At 35.7% G+C, this 18,482-nt stretch overlaps 1 protein-coding gene across 1 annotated transcript in view; it reads left to right on the plus strand.

Moving 5' to 3' along the window:
* The window catches only part of ATG3 (autophagy related 3), a 34,359-nt gene extending 17,073 nt beyond the window's left edge, over positions 1–17,286 (plus strand). The window contains exons 6-12 of the mRNA XM_059921170.1: positions 170–219; positions 2,278–2,359; positions 11,950–11,984; positions 12,235–12,390; positions 13,166–13,293; positions 15,334–15,402; positions 17,050–17,286. Of these exons, the coding sequence (XP_059777153.1) occupies positions 170–219; positions 2,278–2,359; positions 11,950–11,984; positions 12,235–12,390; positions 13,166–13,293; positions 15,334–15,402; positions 17,050–17,131 (602 nt within the window). The 3' untranslated portion in view covers positions 17,132–17,286. The remainder of the gene's footprint in view (positions 1–169; positions 220–2,277; positions 2,360–11,949; positions 11,985–12,234; positions 12,391–13,165; positions 13,294–15,333; positions 15,403–17,049) is intronic.
* Positions 17,287–18,482: the final 1,196 nt, after the last annotated feature.

An 18,482-nucleotide genomic window follows, 5' to 3' on the forward strand; every position in this document is an offset into this window, starting at 1 on the left:
TATTTATTCCTATTAGAGTTCATTTGTAAAAGTGCTGCTAACATTGCCTCCTCGTTTCAGAGAACTTTGAGAATTTAGGTAATATTAAGTATTTTTATATTTCTTAAATCAGGTAAATGGAGGATGTTTACAACGTAATTTTAGTTATATTTTGCTGAATTTTAAACAGGTATTGCAGGAATAACCGAAGCAGTTAAGGAGATTACACTGGAAAGCAAGGTACTGGTTGTTTACTTATGTTTCTAAATTCAGTGACCTAGTTATTTGCATGTATATTTATTTTGAGATTATTTATATCATTTTTATGCAAACTAATTATTTATTATCAAGCTCTTTTAAATTTCAGCTATTTTATTCCCTCTCATTTTTCTACATCAACATACCAAAACACTGCTGTTTCCCAGTGCTTCTCTTTTCTTTAATCTGTCAAATGGTTAAGAAGAACATTTTTTGAGATTGTAACTGGTTAAAATCTACAAATTTTTCTTCTAATTGGGAAGATTTCTAGACCATTTTAAAAGAAACGGCTTTTTATTTTTAAGTACCAAATGGTCTTCAAGTGGAGGTTTTGAGGGGATTTATTTACTTGCTGATCAGTAGCTGCTGATGGTATCGTGTTTAAATTTGTAGTTTAAACATTAAGTAATTTACTCATTTCTTCTGTAATTTCTTAATTTACTGCTAATTTGAGGGATTCTTGTTTTTTTGTTTTATTTTGTGTTTTGAAAATTTAAAGGAAACTTTATGTCCTCCAAAATCATGACATTTTGGATGAGTGGAAGCTAAATGGGTTTTATTGTACAGTTCATTTGAAGGAAGGGTAAAAATATATAATTGGGTAGAAATTTTCTCCTTGAAAGTTTTCAGTTAATTTAGACTATCTGTATTACATTAGCTTTTCCATTTCTAGAGAAAGAATGATTAGAGTTGCCTTCATATTTTTGATATAGTTGTTTGAAATAATATTAAAAAAAATACGAAATGCCTTCACCCTTATCTTTTCTTAACTGTTTTGTTCACAGTCAAATCTCTTAGAGGACAGAATATTTGGGCAGAATAATTGTGTTCCTTTTGTCCTTATGAAACATTCAACTACAACAGTTCCTAGTTTAAGATAGTCTTCTTTATGTGTTTTTGTCATTTGGATCTTTTGGGATTTGTTACTGGGGCTTAACAGAAGGTGTTAGAAACCAAAACAATATTTTTTTTCCCTGCGTACAGTTTTATGCTTGCTAGGGATTTAAGGTTCAGTTCATTAGCCTGAGAATTCATCCTTTTGAAGTTTTACTTTTTGGAGAATTTGAATGATAAAGGAAAAATTACATAAATGGCTTTGCTGCTTCAGAAGCTCTTGTTTACTCCAGCCATTAGTATGTATGCTTCAGACTTTGGGAATGATAAATGGCAGAGGAATGTGGATAGCATTGTTTGATAGGTTTATGGTAATTCTTTTAAGAATTTTTAATAAATGCAATAATGGTTAATATGGTACTTTGTATCCCACTTAACATTCTTATGTCCTAGTAAAGGTTGAATATTTAGAATAATTTACAACTAGAATATATCTTCCCTGTGACTTCCTGTTTAATATAGAATTTACATGATTATTTATAATTTAGTGCTTAGAATACTTGCTATCCAGAGTAAAATTATAAATTAGGTGAAACTAAATGTCCAATTTTTTTACCTACTACATTGACTTCAGATTTTTAGAATATTAATTTTGTGAAAATGTTAATTGTATATTAGGCTTGGCTTTGGTTAGCATTATTTCATTCTAGTGCAAATATAGTTAAGAATTGAGACCTTATGTGTTCTAATAACTGTAATTGCTTAATTCAGTCAGGAATGTTAACAAATTAGAGAATATGATAGTATTTTATTTATAATAATAAATTTAACTTATAAATGTATTGTGATTTATAGATATATAGCTTTTTCTCCTTTAAGTGTGCAAGTTAACTTTGAATTGGTTTTCTAATACTAATGAATTGCTTAACTAGAAGTATTGTTTTGTTGGAAGTGCAACTGGCAACTTTTTTAGATGACTGGGTGCTTCTATGATACTTTTATATTTTTCAGTCACAGCACTTAGCACATCACTCTTAAAGATTGGCTTATGGGTTTGTCATCTGAAGGAGGAGTTTCTTGAGCATAAGAAATATCTTATCACTCTTATTTTTACAGTGGTTAGTTAGCACTGTGCTGGCATGTGGGTGCTCAATATTTGAACTAATGAACATATTTAAGTGACTTTAAATATAATCAATTTCAAAGGACAGTATAAAACTCCAAGATTGCTCAGCATTATGTGAGGAGGAGGAAGAGGAAGATGAAGGAGAAGCTGCAGATATGGAAGGTATTCGTGTTCTGGATTTGCTTTAATCACAATAGAATATTGCTTTTAGAATTTATGTAATTGATATGAGTTAAGAATTCTACTCCATTGAGTTCTAAATTTAACATTTAGCAGCCTAGAGAGGATTTGTTTAGTTTAAATTTAATCAGCACAGAACTTATCTTGGTCTTGGACTCTTCTACATCACCCAGAGCATAGCCATGATAGCATTATTTCTGCTGAGATCAGTACTGATCATAAATCTTTAATGCTGGGTACAGCCGTAAGACACAGATTCTTAAGCTAATTCTTAAATTCTTTCAGAACAAAATTTGTTCTGGCATTTAGTATTTTCTTTTTCCTTTTTGATAACATCTTACTACTAAAACCTTATGATAGTGATTCTTAATGGGGCCTTTTGAACTACATGGAATCCCCCCGCTGCTCCCTGAAAATCTGAAGTGCCTTCCTAGGATTGCTAGCTGAGACTCACTGCATTAGTGAATCATTGTTACAAGAGATTGAAACCCACTGTACTAACAGAACACAGTGATACAGGTCTAAAAGTATATGGCTATTCAAAGCTTCCTATTTCATTAGCATGATAATCTTTAATACAGGTGAAACCTCAGATATTTAAAATTAGATGAAGAAATTGCTGTCATCAGGACAACCTCTCTGTTAAATCCAATCTGTCTTTATTATACTTACCTTCTTTGCATTATTTATTTGATTCTGTTAACCATTTCCTCCTCTTTTTTTTCCTCCCTTGATTTTTTGACACAGGATTTTCCTCCTTTTTCCTTGACTGTTTCTTTTAAGTCATCTTGCTGGGCTCTTTTACTTCTGCTTCACTGTTAAGTGTTACTGTTTCATGGGGTTTCACTTTTTTTTTTTCTGCTCACTCCCAGGTAGATTTTTATCTACTCTTATGACTTCTGTAATTGAATACTGTGGTCTGGCACAGAATTGTTTACGACAGGAAAAATGGTGTATAAATTACATTAGATTCTCTGTGAGAGTTTAAATATGAATATGTGTATGTATAGAGAGAGGGTTAGTTGGAAAAAGGAAGAGGATATAAAAAAGACAGGGCAGGTATTTTGGAGGCTGTAAGGTGGCTAAATCCCCCCAATACATAGGATTTAGTGAGAGAGAATGCAAAAGTAGAAGGTAGTGTCAGTAGAGTTGAAGCACCATAATGGCAAGTGGTGTTCGATGATGAGGAGGTGACAGCATAGCCTAATCAACCAGAGTAGCCTTTACTTAAAAGTACCTTTTTCAGTTTTGTTTCCTAAATTACTTTTGAGTTTCTGTGAAACCTAGCTGTATATCTGTTCCTGAATTCTAGTAAGAGTCTTGTCCTTATTTCCATTGTATACTCCTATTCTTTGAGGAATTCTAAATGAGTTACTTGTAACCGAAATTGCTCACAGCAACCTCATAGACCATTTCTGCGCTCAAGACATCCATGTCTAAACCCCCAACCCAGATCTCCTGAACTTCACATCTACTTGTTTAGTTTCATTTCCACGTGGATGTCTCATAATTGTCAGAACCACCTTCTTGTACAAATACTCTTTCTGGGTTCCATTTGTCTCTGAATGGCATACAGTTGTCCCGGTTGGAGTGGGGAACCTTATGAATAAAGCACTGTTTTTAGAGTACAAGCTGTGGGACTGCCTTAAATATCTGGCAGCCTTTTAGTATGTTTGTTACATTTCCCTTGGATAGAGTTAAAGAAACAATTGCTATATATGAATTTTGCTTAAAACAGTGTTGTTGGTATCTAATATAACAGTTAATTTTCATCCATCATTCATCAAATATTTATCGAGCAATACAGTATCTATGTATCAGATACTGTATTTGGTGCTGGAGATAAAGCAGTAGACATGATCTCACGGAGCTAATATTTGATTTAGGGGACACAGACAAAAAACAGTAGATAAGCAAAACATATACTGTCTTAGATGGTTATAAGTGTTAGGGAGAAAAATAAAGGTGGGAGGGGATAGGGAGTCTTGTAGTACGATGAGTGTTGTAATTTTTAAATAGGTTAGTCAAGGAAGAACCTCATTGAGGATATGCCTTTTAAGTAAAGCCTGGCAGGAAGTGAACGGACAAGCTATTTGGATATCTGAGGAAGAGTGCAAAGGCCCTGAAGTGGGAGCATGTGTGGCGTGTATAAAGTACTGCAAGGAGGCTCCTATGTCTAGAGAGGAGAGAGGGGAGAGTAATAAGGCATGGAGTCAGAGAGGTAACCCGGGGACAGGTCGTGTAGGGCCCTGGCTTTAACTCAGAGTGAGACAAGAAGCCATTGGAGGGTTTTTCTAAGCAGAGGAACAACTGAGAATGCGATTTAACATCTCAACAGAATCACTGTGACTGCAGTGTTGAGAATAGAGTGAAGGGATAGGGACAACAACAGTTAGGTGGCTATGTTGTTAATCTAGGCAAGAAATGACTGTGGCATGGGCTCGAGTAGGAATTGCAAGTGATGAGAAACTGCAGATTCTGGACATATTTTGAGGGTAGGGCCGAAAAAGGATTTGTTGCTGGATTGGATGTGACATGAGGGAGAGAGAGTACTCAAGTGTGACTCCAAGGTTTTTGACCCAAACGTCTGGAAAGATGTCATTATTGAGATGGGGAAAACTGTAGGAGTGAATGGCTTTGGAGGGGGAGTCAGGAGCTCAGTTTTTTTTTTTTTTTTTTTTTTTTTTTATTTTTTTTATTTTTAGAAATTTCATGTAATGTCTGAAACATTTATATTAACATATTTCCATACATATTTCCATACAAATACAAATATAAGATTTTTAGAAATTTCATGTAATGTCTGAAACATTTATATTAACATGTTTCCATACAAATAACCCAATGAAAGTTTAGTATTAGTTGTTTTGTTTGTTTTTTTATACTGCAGGTTCTTATTAGGCATCAGTTTTATACACATCAGTGTATACATGTCAATCCCAATCGCCCAATTCAGCACACCACCATCCCCACCCCACCGCAGTTTTCCCCCCTTGGTGTCCATATGTCCATTCTCTACATCTGTGTCTCAACTTCTGCCCTGCAAACTGGCTCATCTGTACCATTTTTCTAGGTTCCGCATACATGCATTAATATACGATATTTGTTTTTCTCTTTCTGACTTACTTCACTCTGTATGACAGTCTCTAGATCCATCCACGTCTCAACAAATGACTCAATTTCGTTCCTTTTTATGGCTGAGTAATATTCCATTGTATATATGTACCACATCTTCTTTATCCATTCGTCTGTTGATGGGCATTTAGGTTGCTTCCATGACCTGGCTATTGTAAATAGTGCTGCAATGAACATTCGGGTGCATGTGTCTTTTTGAATTACGGTTTTCTCTGGGTATATGCCCAGTAGTGGGATTGCTGGGTCATATGGTAATTCTATTTTTAGTTTTTTAAGGAACCTCCATATTGTTCTCCATAGTGGCTGTATCAATTTACATTCCCACCAACAGTGCAAGAGGGTTCCCTTTTCACCACACCCTCTCCAGCATTTGTTGTTTGTAGATTTTCTGATGATGCCCATTCTAACAGGAGTGAGGTGATACCTCATTGTAGTTTTGATTTGCATTTCTCTAATAATTAGTGATGTTGAGCATCTTTTCATGTGCTTCGTGGCCATCTGTATGTCTTCTTTGGAGAAATGTCTATTTAGGTCTTCTGCCCATTTTTGGATTGGGGTGTTTGTTTCTTTGATATTGAGCTGAATGAGCTGTTTATATATTTTGGAGATTAATCCTTTGTCCGTTGATTCATTTGCAAATATTTTCTCCCATTCTGAGGGTTGTCTTTTCGTCTTGTTTATGGTTTCCTTTGCTGTGCAAAAGCTTTGAAGTTTCATTAGGTCCCATTTGTTTATTTTTGTTTTTATTTCCATTACTCTAGGAGGTGGATCAAAAAAGATCTTGCTGTGATTTATGTCAAAGAGTGTTCTTCCTATGTTTTCCTCTAAGAGTTTTATAGTGTCCACTCTTATATTTAGGTCTCTAATCCATTTTGAGTTTATTTTTGTGTATGGTGTTAGGGAGTATTCTAATTTCATTCTTTTACATGTAGCTGTCCAGTTTTCCCAGCACCACTTATTGAAGAGACTGTCTTTTCTCCATTGTATATCTTTGCCTCCTTTGTCATAGATTAGTTGACCATAGGTGCGTGGGTTAATCTCTGGGCTTTCTATCTTGTTCCATTGATCTATGTTTCTGTTTTTGTGCCAGTACCATATTGTCTTGATTACTGTAGCTTTGTAGTATAGTCTGAAGTCAGGGAGTCTGATTCCTCCAGCTCCATTTTTTTGCCTCAAGACTGCTTTGCCTATTCGGGGTCTTTTGTGTCTCCATACAAATTTTAAGATGATTTGTTCTAGCTCCGTAAAAAATGCCATTGGTAATTTGATAGGGATTGCATTGAATCTGTAGATTGCTTTGGGTAGTATACTCATTTTCACAATGTTGATTCTTCCAATCCAAGAACATGGTATATCTCTCCATCTGTTGGTATCATCTTTAATTTCTTTCATCAGTGTCTTATAGTTTTCTGCATACAGGTCTTTTGTCTCCCTAGGTAGGTTTATTCCTAGGTATTTTATTCTTTTTGTTGCAATGGTAAATGGGAGTGTTTCCATAATTTCTCTTTCAGATTTTTCATCATTAGTGTATAGGAATGCAAGAGATTTCTGTGCATTAATTTTGTATCCTGCAACTTTACCATATTCATTAATTAGCTCTAGCAGTTTTCTGGTGGCAGTTTTAGGATTCTCTATGTATAGTATCATGTCATCCGCAAACAGTGACAGTTTTACTTCTTCTTTTCCAATTTGTATTCCTTTTATTTCTTTTTCTTCTCTGATTGCCGTGGCTAGGACTTCCAAAACTATGTTGAATAATAGTGGTGAGAGTGGACATCCTTGTCTCGTTCCTGATCTTAGAGGAAATGCTTTCAGTTTTTCACCATTGAGAATGATGTTTGCTGTGGGTTTGTCATATATGGCCTTTATTATGTTGAGGTAGGTTCCCTCTATGCCCACTTTCTGGAGAGTTTTTATCAGAAATGGGTGTTGAATTTTGTCAAAAGCTTTTTCTGCATCTATTGAGATGATCATATGGTTTTTATTCTTCAATTTGTTAATATGGTGTATCACATTGATTGATTTGCGTATATTGAAGAATCCTTGCATCCCTGGGATAAATCCCACTTGATCGTGGTGTATGATCCTTTTAATGTGTTGTTGGATTCTGTTTGCTAGTATTTTGTTGAGGATTTTTGCATCTATATTCATCAGTGATATTGGTCTGTAATTTTCTTTTTTTGTAGTGTCTTTGTCTGGTTTTGGTATCAGGGTGATGGTGGCCTCATAGAATGAGTTTGGGAGTGTTCCTTCCTCTGCAATTTTTTGGAAGAGTTTGAGAAGGATGGGTGTTAGCTCTTCTCTAAATGTTTGATAGAATTCACCTGTGAAGCCATCTGGTCCTGGACTTTTGTTTGTTGGAAGATTTTTAATCACAGTTTCAATTTCATTACTTGTGATTGGTCTGTTCATATTTTCTATTTCTTCCTGGTTCAGTCTTGGAAGGTTATACCTTTCTAAGAATTTGTCCATTTCTTCCAGGTTGTCCATTTTATTGGCATAAAGTTGCTTGTAGTAGTCTCTTAGGATGCTTTGTATTTCTGCAGTGTCTGTTGTAACTTCTCCTTTTTCATTTCTGATTTTATTGATTTGAGTCCTCTCCCTCTTTTTCTTGATGAGTCTGGCTAATGGTTTATCAATTTTGTTTATCTTCTCAAAGAACCAACTTTTAGTTTTATTGATCTTTGCTATTGTTTTCTTTGTTTCTATTTCATTTATTTCTGCTCTGATCTTTATGATTTCTTTCCTTCTGCTAACTTTGGGTTTTGTTTGTTCTTCTTTCTCTAGTTTCTTTAAGTGTAAGGTTAGATTGTTTACTTGAGCTTTTTCTTGTTTCTTTAGGTAGGCTTGTATAGCTATAAACTTCCCTCTTAGAACTGCTTTTGCTGCATCCCATAAGTTTTGGGTCGTCGTGTTTTCATTGTCATTTGTCTCTAGGTATTTTTTGATTTCCTCTTTGATTTCTTCAGTGATCTCTTGGTTATTTAGTAACGTATTGTTTAGCCTCCATGTGTTTGTCCTTTTTACGTTTTTTTCCCTGTAATTCATTTCTAATCTCATAGCGTTGTGGTCAGAAAAGATGCTTGATATGATTTCAATTTTCTTAAATTTACTGAGGCTTGATTTGTGACCCAAGATGTGATCTATCTTGGAGAATGTTCCGTGCGCACTTGAGAAGAACGTGTAATCTGCTGTTTTTGGATGGAATGTCCGATATATATCAATTAAATCTATCTGGTCTATTGTGTCATTTAAAGCTTCTGTTTCCTTATTTATTTTCATTTTGGATGATCTGTCCATTGGTGTAAGTGAGGTGTTAAAGTCCCCCACTATTATTGTGTTACTGTCGATTTCCTCTTTTATAGCTGTTAGCAGTTGCCTTATGTATTGAGGTGCTCCTATGTTGGGTGCATATATATTTATAATTGTTATATCTTCTTCTTGGATTGATCCCTGGATCATTATGTAGTGTCCTTCCTTGTCTCTTGTAACATTCTTTAATTTAAAGTCTATTTTATCTGATATGAGTATAGCTACTCCAGCTTTCTTTTGATTTCCATTTGCATGGAATATCTTTTTCCATCCCCTCACTTTCAGTCTGTATGTGTCCCTAGGTCTAAAGTGGGTCTCTTGTAGACAGCATATATATGGGTCTTGTTTTAGTATCCATTCAGCCAGTCTATGTCTTTTGGTTGGGGCATTTAATCCATTCACGTTTAAGGTAATTATCGATATGTATGTTCCTATGACCATTTTCTTAATTGTTTTGTGTTTGTTTTTGTAGGTCCTTTTCTTCTCTTGTGTTTCCCACTTAGAGAAGTTCCTTTAGCATTTGTTGTAGAGCTGGTTTGGTGGTGCTGAATTCTCTTAGCTTTTGCTTGTCTGTAAAGCTTTTGATTTCTCCATCAAATCTAAATGAGATCCTTGCCGGGTAGAGTAATCTTGGTTGTAGGTTCTTCCCTTTCATCACTTTAAGTATATCATGCCACTCCCTTCTGGCTTGCAGAGTTTCTGCTGAGAAATCAGCTGTTAACCTTATGGGAGTTCCCTTGTATGTTATTTGTCGTTTTTCCCTTGCTGCTTTCAATAACTTTTCTTTGTCTTTAATTTTTGCCACTTTGATTACTATGTGTCTCGGCGTGTTTCTCCTTGGGTTTATCCTGTATGGGACTCTCTGCGCTTCCTGGACTTGGGTGGCTATTTCCTTTCCCATGTTAGGGAAGTTTTCGACTATAATCTCTTCAAATATTTTCTCTGGTCCTTTCTCTCTCTCTTCTCCTTCTGGGACCCCTATAATGCGAATGTTGTTGCGTTTAATGTTATCCCAGAGGTCTCTTAGGCTGTCTTCATTTCTTTTCATTCTTTTTTCTTTAGTCTGTTCCGCAGCAGTGAATTCCATCATTCTGTCTTCCAGGTCACTTATCCGTTCTTCTGCCTCAGTTATTCTGCTATTGATTCCTTCTAGTGTAGTTTTCATTTCAGTTATTGTATTGGTCATCTCTGTTTGTTTGTTCTTTAATTCTTCTAGGTCTTTGTTAATCATTTCTTGCATCTTCTCAATCTTTGCCTCCATTCTTATTCCGAGGTCCTGGATCATCTTCACTATCATTATTCTGAATTCTTTTTCTGGAAGGTTGCCTATCTCCACTTCATTTAGTTGTTTTTCTGGGGATTTTTCTTGTTCCTTCATCTGGTACATAGCCCTCTGCCTTTTCATCTTCTCTATCTTTCTGTAACTGTGGTTTTTGGTCCACAGGCTGCAGGATTATAGTTTTTCTTGCTTCTGTTGTCTGCCCTCTGGTGGTTGAGGCTATCTAAGAGGCTTGATGGGAGGCTCTGGTGGTGGGTAGAGCTGACTGTTGCTGTGGCGGTCAGAGCTCAGTAAAACCTTAATCCACTTGACTGTTGATGGGTGGGGCTGGGTTCCCTCCCTGTTGCTGTGGCGGTCAGAGCTCAGTAAAACCTTAATCCACTTGACTGTTGATGGGTGGGGCTGGGTTCCCTCCCTGTTGGCTGTTTTGCCTGAGGCAACCCAACACTGGAGCCTACCCGTGCTCTTTGGTGGGGTTAATGGCAGACTCTGGGAGGGCTCACGCCAAGGAGAACTTCCCAGAACCTCTGCTGCCAGTGTCCTTATCCCCACGGTGAAACAGAGCCACCACTCGCCTCTGCAGGAGACCCCCCAACACCAGCAGGTAGGTCTGGTTCAGTCTCCCCCAGGCTCACTGCTCCTTCCCCTGGGTCCTGATGCACACATTACTTTGTGTGTGCCCTCCAAGAGTGGGATCTCTGTTTCCCCCAGTCCCGTCAAAGTCCTGCAATCCAATTCCCACTAGGCTTCAAAGTCTGATTCTCTAGGAATTCCTCCTCCCGTTGCCTGACCCCCAGGTTGGGAAGCCTGACGTGGGGCTCAGAACCTTTACTCCAGTGGGTGGACTTCTGTGGTATAAGTGTTCGCCAGTCTGTGAGTCACCCACCCAGCAGTTACGGGGTTTGATTTTACTCTGCTTGCGCCCCTCCTACCGTCTCACTGTGGCTTCTCCTCTGTCCTTGGACGTGGGGTATCCTCCTTGGTGAAGTCCAGGGTCTTCCTGTCAATGATGGTCCAGCAGTCAGTTGTGATTCTGGTGCTCTCGCAAGAGGGAGTGACAGCACGTCCTTCTACTCCGCCATCTTGGTTAATCTCTAGGAGCTCAGTTTTTGACATGTGATATTTGCTCTGCTCCTTAGTCATTCATTGGAGTCATAAGTAAACAATTAGGTATCCATGTTTGCAGTCAGGGAATAAATTTAAGAGTCATCAGCATTTAAAGCCATTGGGACTAGATGAAATCATCAAGGGAGTAAGTGTGGATAAAGAAGAGACAACGTCCAAAAACTGAGCCCGTAGTTACTGTAGATGATGAAGGGGAACCAGCATAGGAGATAGTGCAGGAGAAGCTAGTGAGGTGAGAGGAAAGCCAGGAAAATGTAGTATCTTAAAGGCTGAGGAAAGAAAACGTTCCAAGGAAGAGGGAATAAATCATGCCAGATGTTCCTGAGAGGTCAATTAAGATGAAAGCTGGGAATTTACCACTGGATTCAGCCAAGTGGAAGTCAGTGATGACTTTAACGAGCACGTTTTATGCAATTCTATAAATAGCCTTGTGCCCCCTATGGAGTCACCTAAGGCTCTACAGTATTATTGTGCCAATTGGTATTAGTAATAGACTGTCGTAGCACAGACCAAGCCTTAAGCCTGCTAACTTTCTCTGGCTTTGTCACGTGAAGTGTCTGCTGCTTTAGAAGTATAGAATTAGCTCCCTCATGTTTATTCAATATCTTCAGTCAGAACAGAAGCAAAAACCCAGGTTTTGAATGGTACTCTGAAGTAATATGTAATTTGGTTTAGGAAATTACTTTGAACTTGATTAATCTTTTGTTGCTTTTTTAAACAGAATATGAAGAGAGTGGATTGTTGGAAACAGATGAGGTTTGTAAATCAAGTTTTTTCTTTAGTTAATTTTTAATGAGTAAACTTGGGGATTAGTATTCTTAATATCTTGATCTATCAGATGAGTTTTTAATATGTGTACATTGTTTACAGTATATAACATTTTAGCTTTACATTTTGTTATATCTGCTGTTGAATAAAAAATATATGGGATGGGAAAAATAGATTTTCTGAAACATGACATTCATAGTGATTTTAATGGTTGTAAATTTTTCTCCACTATTACCAGGCTACTCTAGATACAAGGAAACTAGTAGAAGCTTGTAAAGCTAAAACTGATGCTGGAGGTGAAGATGCTATTTTGCAAACCAGAACTTATGACCTTTACATCACTTATGATAAATATTACCAGACACCCCGACTATGGTTGTTCGGCTATGATGAGGTAAAAATAAAGAAAGACATTTTAATGTAAATATTTAAAATTTTTGTGTTGAATTCTTTTGTCATTAGGCCCATGGATATATACTTTTGCCTTTTAAATTTTACAAATCATTTGTTTTATAATTTTGTGATTAATGTTGAGTTTTATTCTTATTTTGAAGAAACTGTGAATTATTCATTGTAACAACACCGCTGCTAAGAATTAAACAGAAATAATCTGTTACATTTATTTCTTGGTCCCTGAGCTTATTTATCCCTTCAAAATGTGAGGAAAATTGAAATTGGTTTGTTGTATTAAATTTTGTTTGGGATTATATCTATTGGATATATAGGCATTTGCAGAATGATCATATTGCATGTAGTTTTTTTCCTTAAGAATTTCACTTAATAAGAATTAAAGGATAACTGAAATAAAGTTAACTTCTTTAACCTGTCATTCCAATGACCATAAATGGGAAACAAGAAAATAAAACAAAATCGGCCTAAAAGATGTTATAAAGTTATAAAATGTTTTGATAGCCATGAACCTGCCTTTTTGTGGGATCTTTTCTGTATTAGATGGTGGCTGATGTCACATAGCCTTGATGGACAGACTCTCTCCTCCCTCCCTCCCTATTTGGTGTAAATAAATCCTTTGCCCAAAATAATCTGGTGATTCTAAATAGTATAGAATTCAGAACTGCAAGTGATGTGGGAGGTGGGGATAAGTGTAAACCCTGAAGTTTAGGCCTAAAAGTTTTTAAACAGTAATTTCAAAGCACTTTTTATGGTTTTAGCAACGGCAGCCTTTAACAGTTGAGCACATGTATGAAGACATCAGTCAAGATCATGTGAAGAAAACAGTGACCATTGAAAATCACCCTCATCTTCCACCACCTCCTATGTGTTCAGTTCACCCATGCAGGTGTGTCTGTGTGTGTGTGTGTGTATTTGTGTGCGTGTGTGTGTGTATACTTCATGGATTTACTACTTGGGAGTCTGTATAAACATGGTGCCCGAACAGAAAAATTTACTTAATAAATAAAATTCTCTTTTGTCTTCCTTAGGAATGTTTTTGTGCTTAAATAATATATAAGACAAAGAAAAAAAAAACCTTACCAATTTCCTTTAAGTTTAAATTCATTAAGAATAATTTTTGTCCTTTGTGTGTGTTTAGTTATAGTATAGATCTTTGTGATTTCACTCCTGTTATTAGCTCCAAGAATACTTTGGAAGATCCTTTTTAGATTAAAAAATACTAATCATTTAGACATGGTTTGCTCTATTGTGATATATCTTTCTGCTAACGTGCAATGTAAAGTTAACTGTGCTTTTTCTAGGTGACCTATTTATCTCCTTTTATCGGTTAGTGAAGGGAGATGTATGTAGAATTTCTATTCCTTTACTTTTCAATTAAGAGGTTTTCAGCCCTACCAAATCAAGTACATTTTATAATTTGGGATTTCTTTGTATTAATGTGTTTTCACAGGGCCAAATAAGTGAAACTGAATCTATATATATGATCTGTTCAGAATTTTCCTTGAAAAAAAGTTACATGCTAAATTCTTTCAGTTATTTCTAATGGGTAACTTCTACAAATCATTGAGCAATTTTGGTAACAGTATTTTTCAGATACAAACTCTGATATTCCATTGACTAATTAGAGGCAACAGTCTTGTTTTAAAAAATCCTTTAATATTTTCTTCTTACTTTTAACAACCTTTTTATTCCAAAAATCTATCCCATAGGAAGTCTAGTTCATTTTTCAAGTTTATTTATGTTAAGAGTGTTAATAATGCTAACTGTGAAAAGTATTTCAAGAGTCATTAGTTTAAAACCAAAACTATCTAAAATTATCTAATCTAAAAGGTTTTCATTTTTGAGAGTTATTTTTTTGGTTCCTCTTGTGGCTTGAGAGTTTAGGACAGAGCTTATCAAACTGAGGCAGGTCTCTTTCTGAAGTATAAACTTTACTCAGTGGGAAAAAGAGATAAGTAATTTAACTGGTGATGTTAAGCATTTTAGTAAATGACTGTATTATGGAATATAATGTAAATAAGGCAAAAAAAAGCTGGGGGCCTATAAAATGAGATTGCAAGGGCATTTTAGGCCTTGCCGTTGGCTGCCTCAGGTTATGTCTTCATATTCTCAGGGCCAGTACATTTATTCTCATCTTCTAAGTTGACTGCCTCTTTCATGAAGGTTGTACTCATAAAAATTGAAGTGGTGTTATTTAAGCCAGGATACGTGTAAAAGTTCATTTCTTTTGTACAGTGCCCTTTTCTCAAGTATATGCTCAGGCAATTACTTTGATGCCTCCTTTTTCTATAGCATAGGAGATTCACCAGTTGGCCACAACAAAATTTGTGGAAAACTTCAGATAAATATCCTTCTTTATATAAAGCCAAAAAATTTTTTCTAAATAGAATCAGATAATTTTAATCTGAAAAAAAAATATATAAACCTCTTAACTCTGACCAGTTGGCTTTTCTTTAACTCATTTTTGGTTTACTCTCTGTTAAACATTTAAAGAGGCAAAGTCACAGCCTTACAAATATCTTTGTGTTTTTTTTGACCAGCTGTTACCATCTAGCTTTTTTGAATTTGCCTGTTTAGATTCTTTTTTGTTTCTCAGAGCAGAAAGCCCTTGCTCTGCATTTATGCCCTGGCATGATTTCCCTTTCTCTGATCTTCTGCCCTACCCCCCTTCCGCCCCCATTATAGGAAAGCTAACTAGTCCCATTGTGTTCATTTGTGACTACCATGGCTGCAATAAAACTGTCTGCATGACTCAACAATCTGGCTTGTTGGGGAGTAGGGAGGAGAATATTTTACAATAGTACTGTTATATATTAAAATTAATTCACAGACGGTAACAACGTAGGTTTCTTCGCAAACAAAAACTTGCTTTTCCTACTTTGATCCAATTGATCTATACTAATAAGATATGTACTTTTGCTTTTAGGCATGCTGAGGTGATGAAGAAAATCATTGAAACTGTTGCAGAAGGAGGGGGAGAACTTGGTGTTCATATGTATCCTTACCTGTGTATGCGACTAGAGGCAAATTGCTTCTGGGATTTTTTTTTTTCCCCCCCTTTTGGGAAATTTAGTATAAACTTTAAGTCACAGTAGTATAACTTATTTTAGCCCCGCATATCTGGAAGTCTTAGTGGGAGTCCTTAATTTATTTAGAAAATGTTACATTTTGATAGTTCTAGCCTTGTTCAGTTGATAAGCACATGTCCTTATGTGCACCAGTTAGCTCTGCCTTGTTACAGAGCTTCAGAGCAATATGTACTTCTAGGTAGCAGCTTGCCAAGTGCTTTTGTTTGTTGAGGCAGTGGCTGAGAGTATGCAATTCCACAACTGTGAACTCTTTATGGAAAAGAAACTCAAAGCGCTTAATCTGTTGATGAAAGATGAATAACCTGTGAATTTAGAGGATAACACGTGAATATCTTTTCAAGTATATTTCTGATTTAACATGTTATCAAAAACGTACTTTTCTATCAGGTAAAAGTAAAGTTGGGTTTTGTCAGTCTGAGGTCTCTGTGAAGCAAAGAAAGAATTCAGATTAAATAAATAGGTTAATTAAATTAAAAAGTAAAGCACCTGAAATCTATTTCAGGTAGTCTTCAAATATAGTATTTTCATTTTTCTCCAGATAAGAGCACCTCTTTATTTCTCTGGGGTTGACAAGAGGAATTAAGTAAACTACTGGATCCTGAAATACACGTACCCATAGCATGGATGCATCAAAAGCAGTCAAGAGTCAATGATTTAAATACCAAATAGCTTGAATTAGTTTGATGCTAGATTGACATTCGACTTGGTGGTTCCTGCCACTCAGTGTTAGATGGAGACTGAGGGGTCACCACTGTCTTGGAACTACAGATAACCTAAGCATTGCTAATAGAATGTGTGCCTCAGAGAAACATTGGGCTGGTTTGATACTGAAACAAACCAAGAACTTTTGGTCCAAACCAGAATTACTCTTAAAATTCTATTATGCATAATTTGAGCATTCATCTCTGTTTTGGAAGCTGTGTAGCAACTTGGAAGACTCTATATATAATTCATAATTGTCATCAATTCCCCTGAGAAAAATTAATCTCTTAATGTTTCTAAGTACAGTGGAACATAGAAAAACATTCAGGAATTTATTGAAGACAGTCCAGTATAGCAGATTTATTAAAGACTATTCCAGTATAGTATATGGCAAGTACATATACTAACCAAGAATCATTCCTTATGGAGGGTTTTTACTTATTTTTTGTTCTTTTCCTTCAGTATTTTTATATTCTTTACACTGTCTCATTTTCTAACATACTCTAGCAAACTTATAGGCAATAAAAAGACCATCTCCCACTCATTTAAACATGTACAACCTTGTCCTTATTTTTATATTAAAATATTTGGGCTAATATGGACTTGTACTCATTAAGAAGTCTTACATGCAAATATTAAATGCGGCCGGGTCAGTCATTCTTATAGAGAGCCTCATGTTGAATAGACACCAATTGCATGAATGAATTTTTTTAATATAATATACTCGATTTAAGATTTTGTCTTCTGTATTTTTTCTGAGGAGTTATTGCTTAATAAAATGGATATTTACAATGTTAGCTTAAATCATAGAACTATTTACCAATCTGTTTTCCTTAGCTAAAGACCTTTAGGTATCTTCTAATTTTCTTGAAATTTGTACAAGCTGTCATTCCAACAATAGAATATGACTACACAAGACACTTCACAATGTAACAAAGAGAGCATAGAATCTATCCTAATTATTGGTTCTGATTTTTAAAGAATTAACCCATAGATGTGACCATTGACCATATTCACCGATATGTACAATTTCTCTAATAAAGAGAATTATATGTTTATGCATTAAATAAAAAAAAGTTCCACTACCAGCCTTATTTGTTTAATAAAAATGAGTGTAAAGAGACCGTTTTTCTTCTTATCAAAAGGTGATAATAATTCTTTAAGTGTAGAAGTATCTCATACAGAATGATGATAAGAGTATTTTTGGTTCACACTTATGAGGAAGGTATTTAAATGTGTGATAATGTGAGAGCTGGAGCTAGAAAATACTGCATGCTAGACTCATCTTTCCCTTCTTCTTCTTTCTGTTCCTTTTGTTTCCCCTCTCTGACCATCTCCCTAAGTCTCCTATCTGCTAGTAGTTAATATTGATGAAGTACTTACTGTGTGCCAGGAAATGCGTTAAGTGCTGTTACTTATTTTGTTTCTGGATTGTTTTACTAAGTTGGTATCACCAAAGTTATTTTTTTTATTAAGGATTCAGGAATATTTTTCCTATGGTGATTGCCTGATAGAATACTAGAATTTAAAGGGGTCCCTTTGTTGTTTACAGATATGGGTCTGGGAGTTCAGAAAGGTTAAGTGTGTTCTACTCAGGGGCACCCTCTGAGAGCCGAGGAGTAGAACCCAGGCCCTTTGAGGACTCCTCTTACATTCTCTTCGTACCCCACATTGCCCCCTCGTCCCTTTTCTTTCCACCTTGCACGTAGTGGGAGTGGCTAATCCTGCCTCTAAGGAACCTTCGTTTCTTGGTTTGTTTTTGTATTCCTCATCATTCAAGAATACTCGCCTTACCTTCAATGCCCCTTTATTTTTACCCCTTTTCCAATTGTAACCCAATTTTTGTGTTTTAAGGAACTCTCCATAATGAAAATCTTGATTGAATTAAGGTGGTGTTTGATATGGCATAATAGATGTAAACATAGGTGTCATCTTAGAATACACATCAGATATCCTGCTTGCTCATGTAGGCAGCAAGCTACTCTTCTGGCTTTATTTAAATTAATCTTCCGAACTGATTTTACTGAAATATCGTATTTTTGAATACCTGTAATCTAAATGATATGTAGTAATAGATATTTTCACATTGTCAACATTTTTCTCCCAGTTAAGCCTTATTTATAGTACAGATACCTTCAAATCTTTTTTTTTTAAGCCAGCAGTCATATTTATCTCAGTCACCACTAGGTGGCATAAATCAGAAGATCTTTTTTCCCAATTGAAATCTTTACATGGGTGCCTAATGCATAAAACAAAAGTGGATTTTTTTTTTAACATCTTTATT

This window comes from Balaenoptera ricei, chromosome 4, assembly GCF_028023285.1.
Source record: "Balaenoptera ricei isolate mBalRic1 chromosome 4, mBalRic1.hap2, whole genome shotgun sequence".
Taxonomy (NCBI): domain Eukaryota; kingdom Metazoa; phylum Chordata; class Mammalia; order Artiodactyla; family Balaenopteridae; genus Balaenoptera; species Balaenoptera ricei.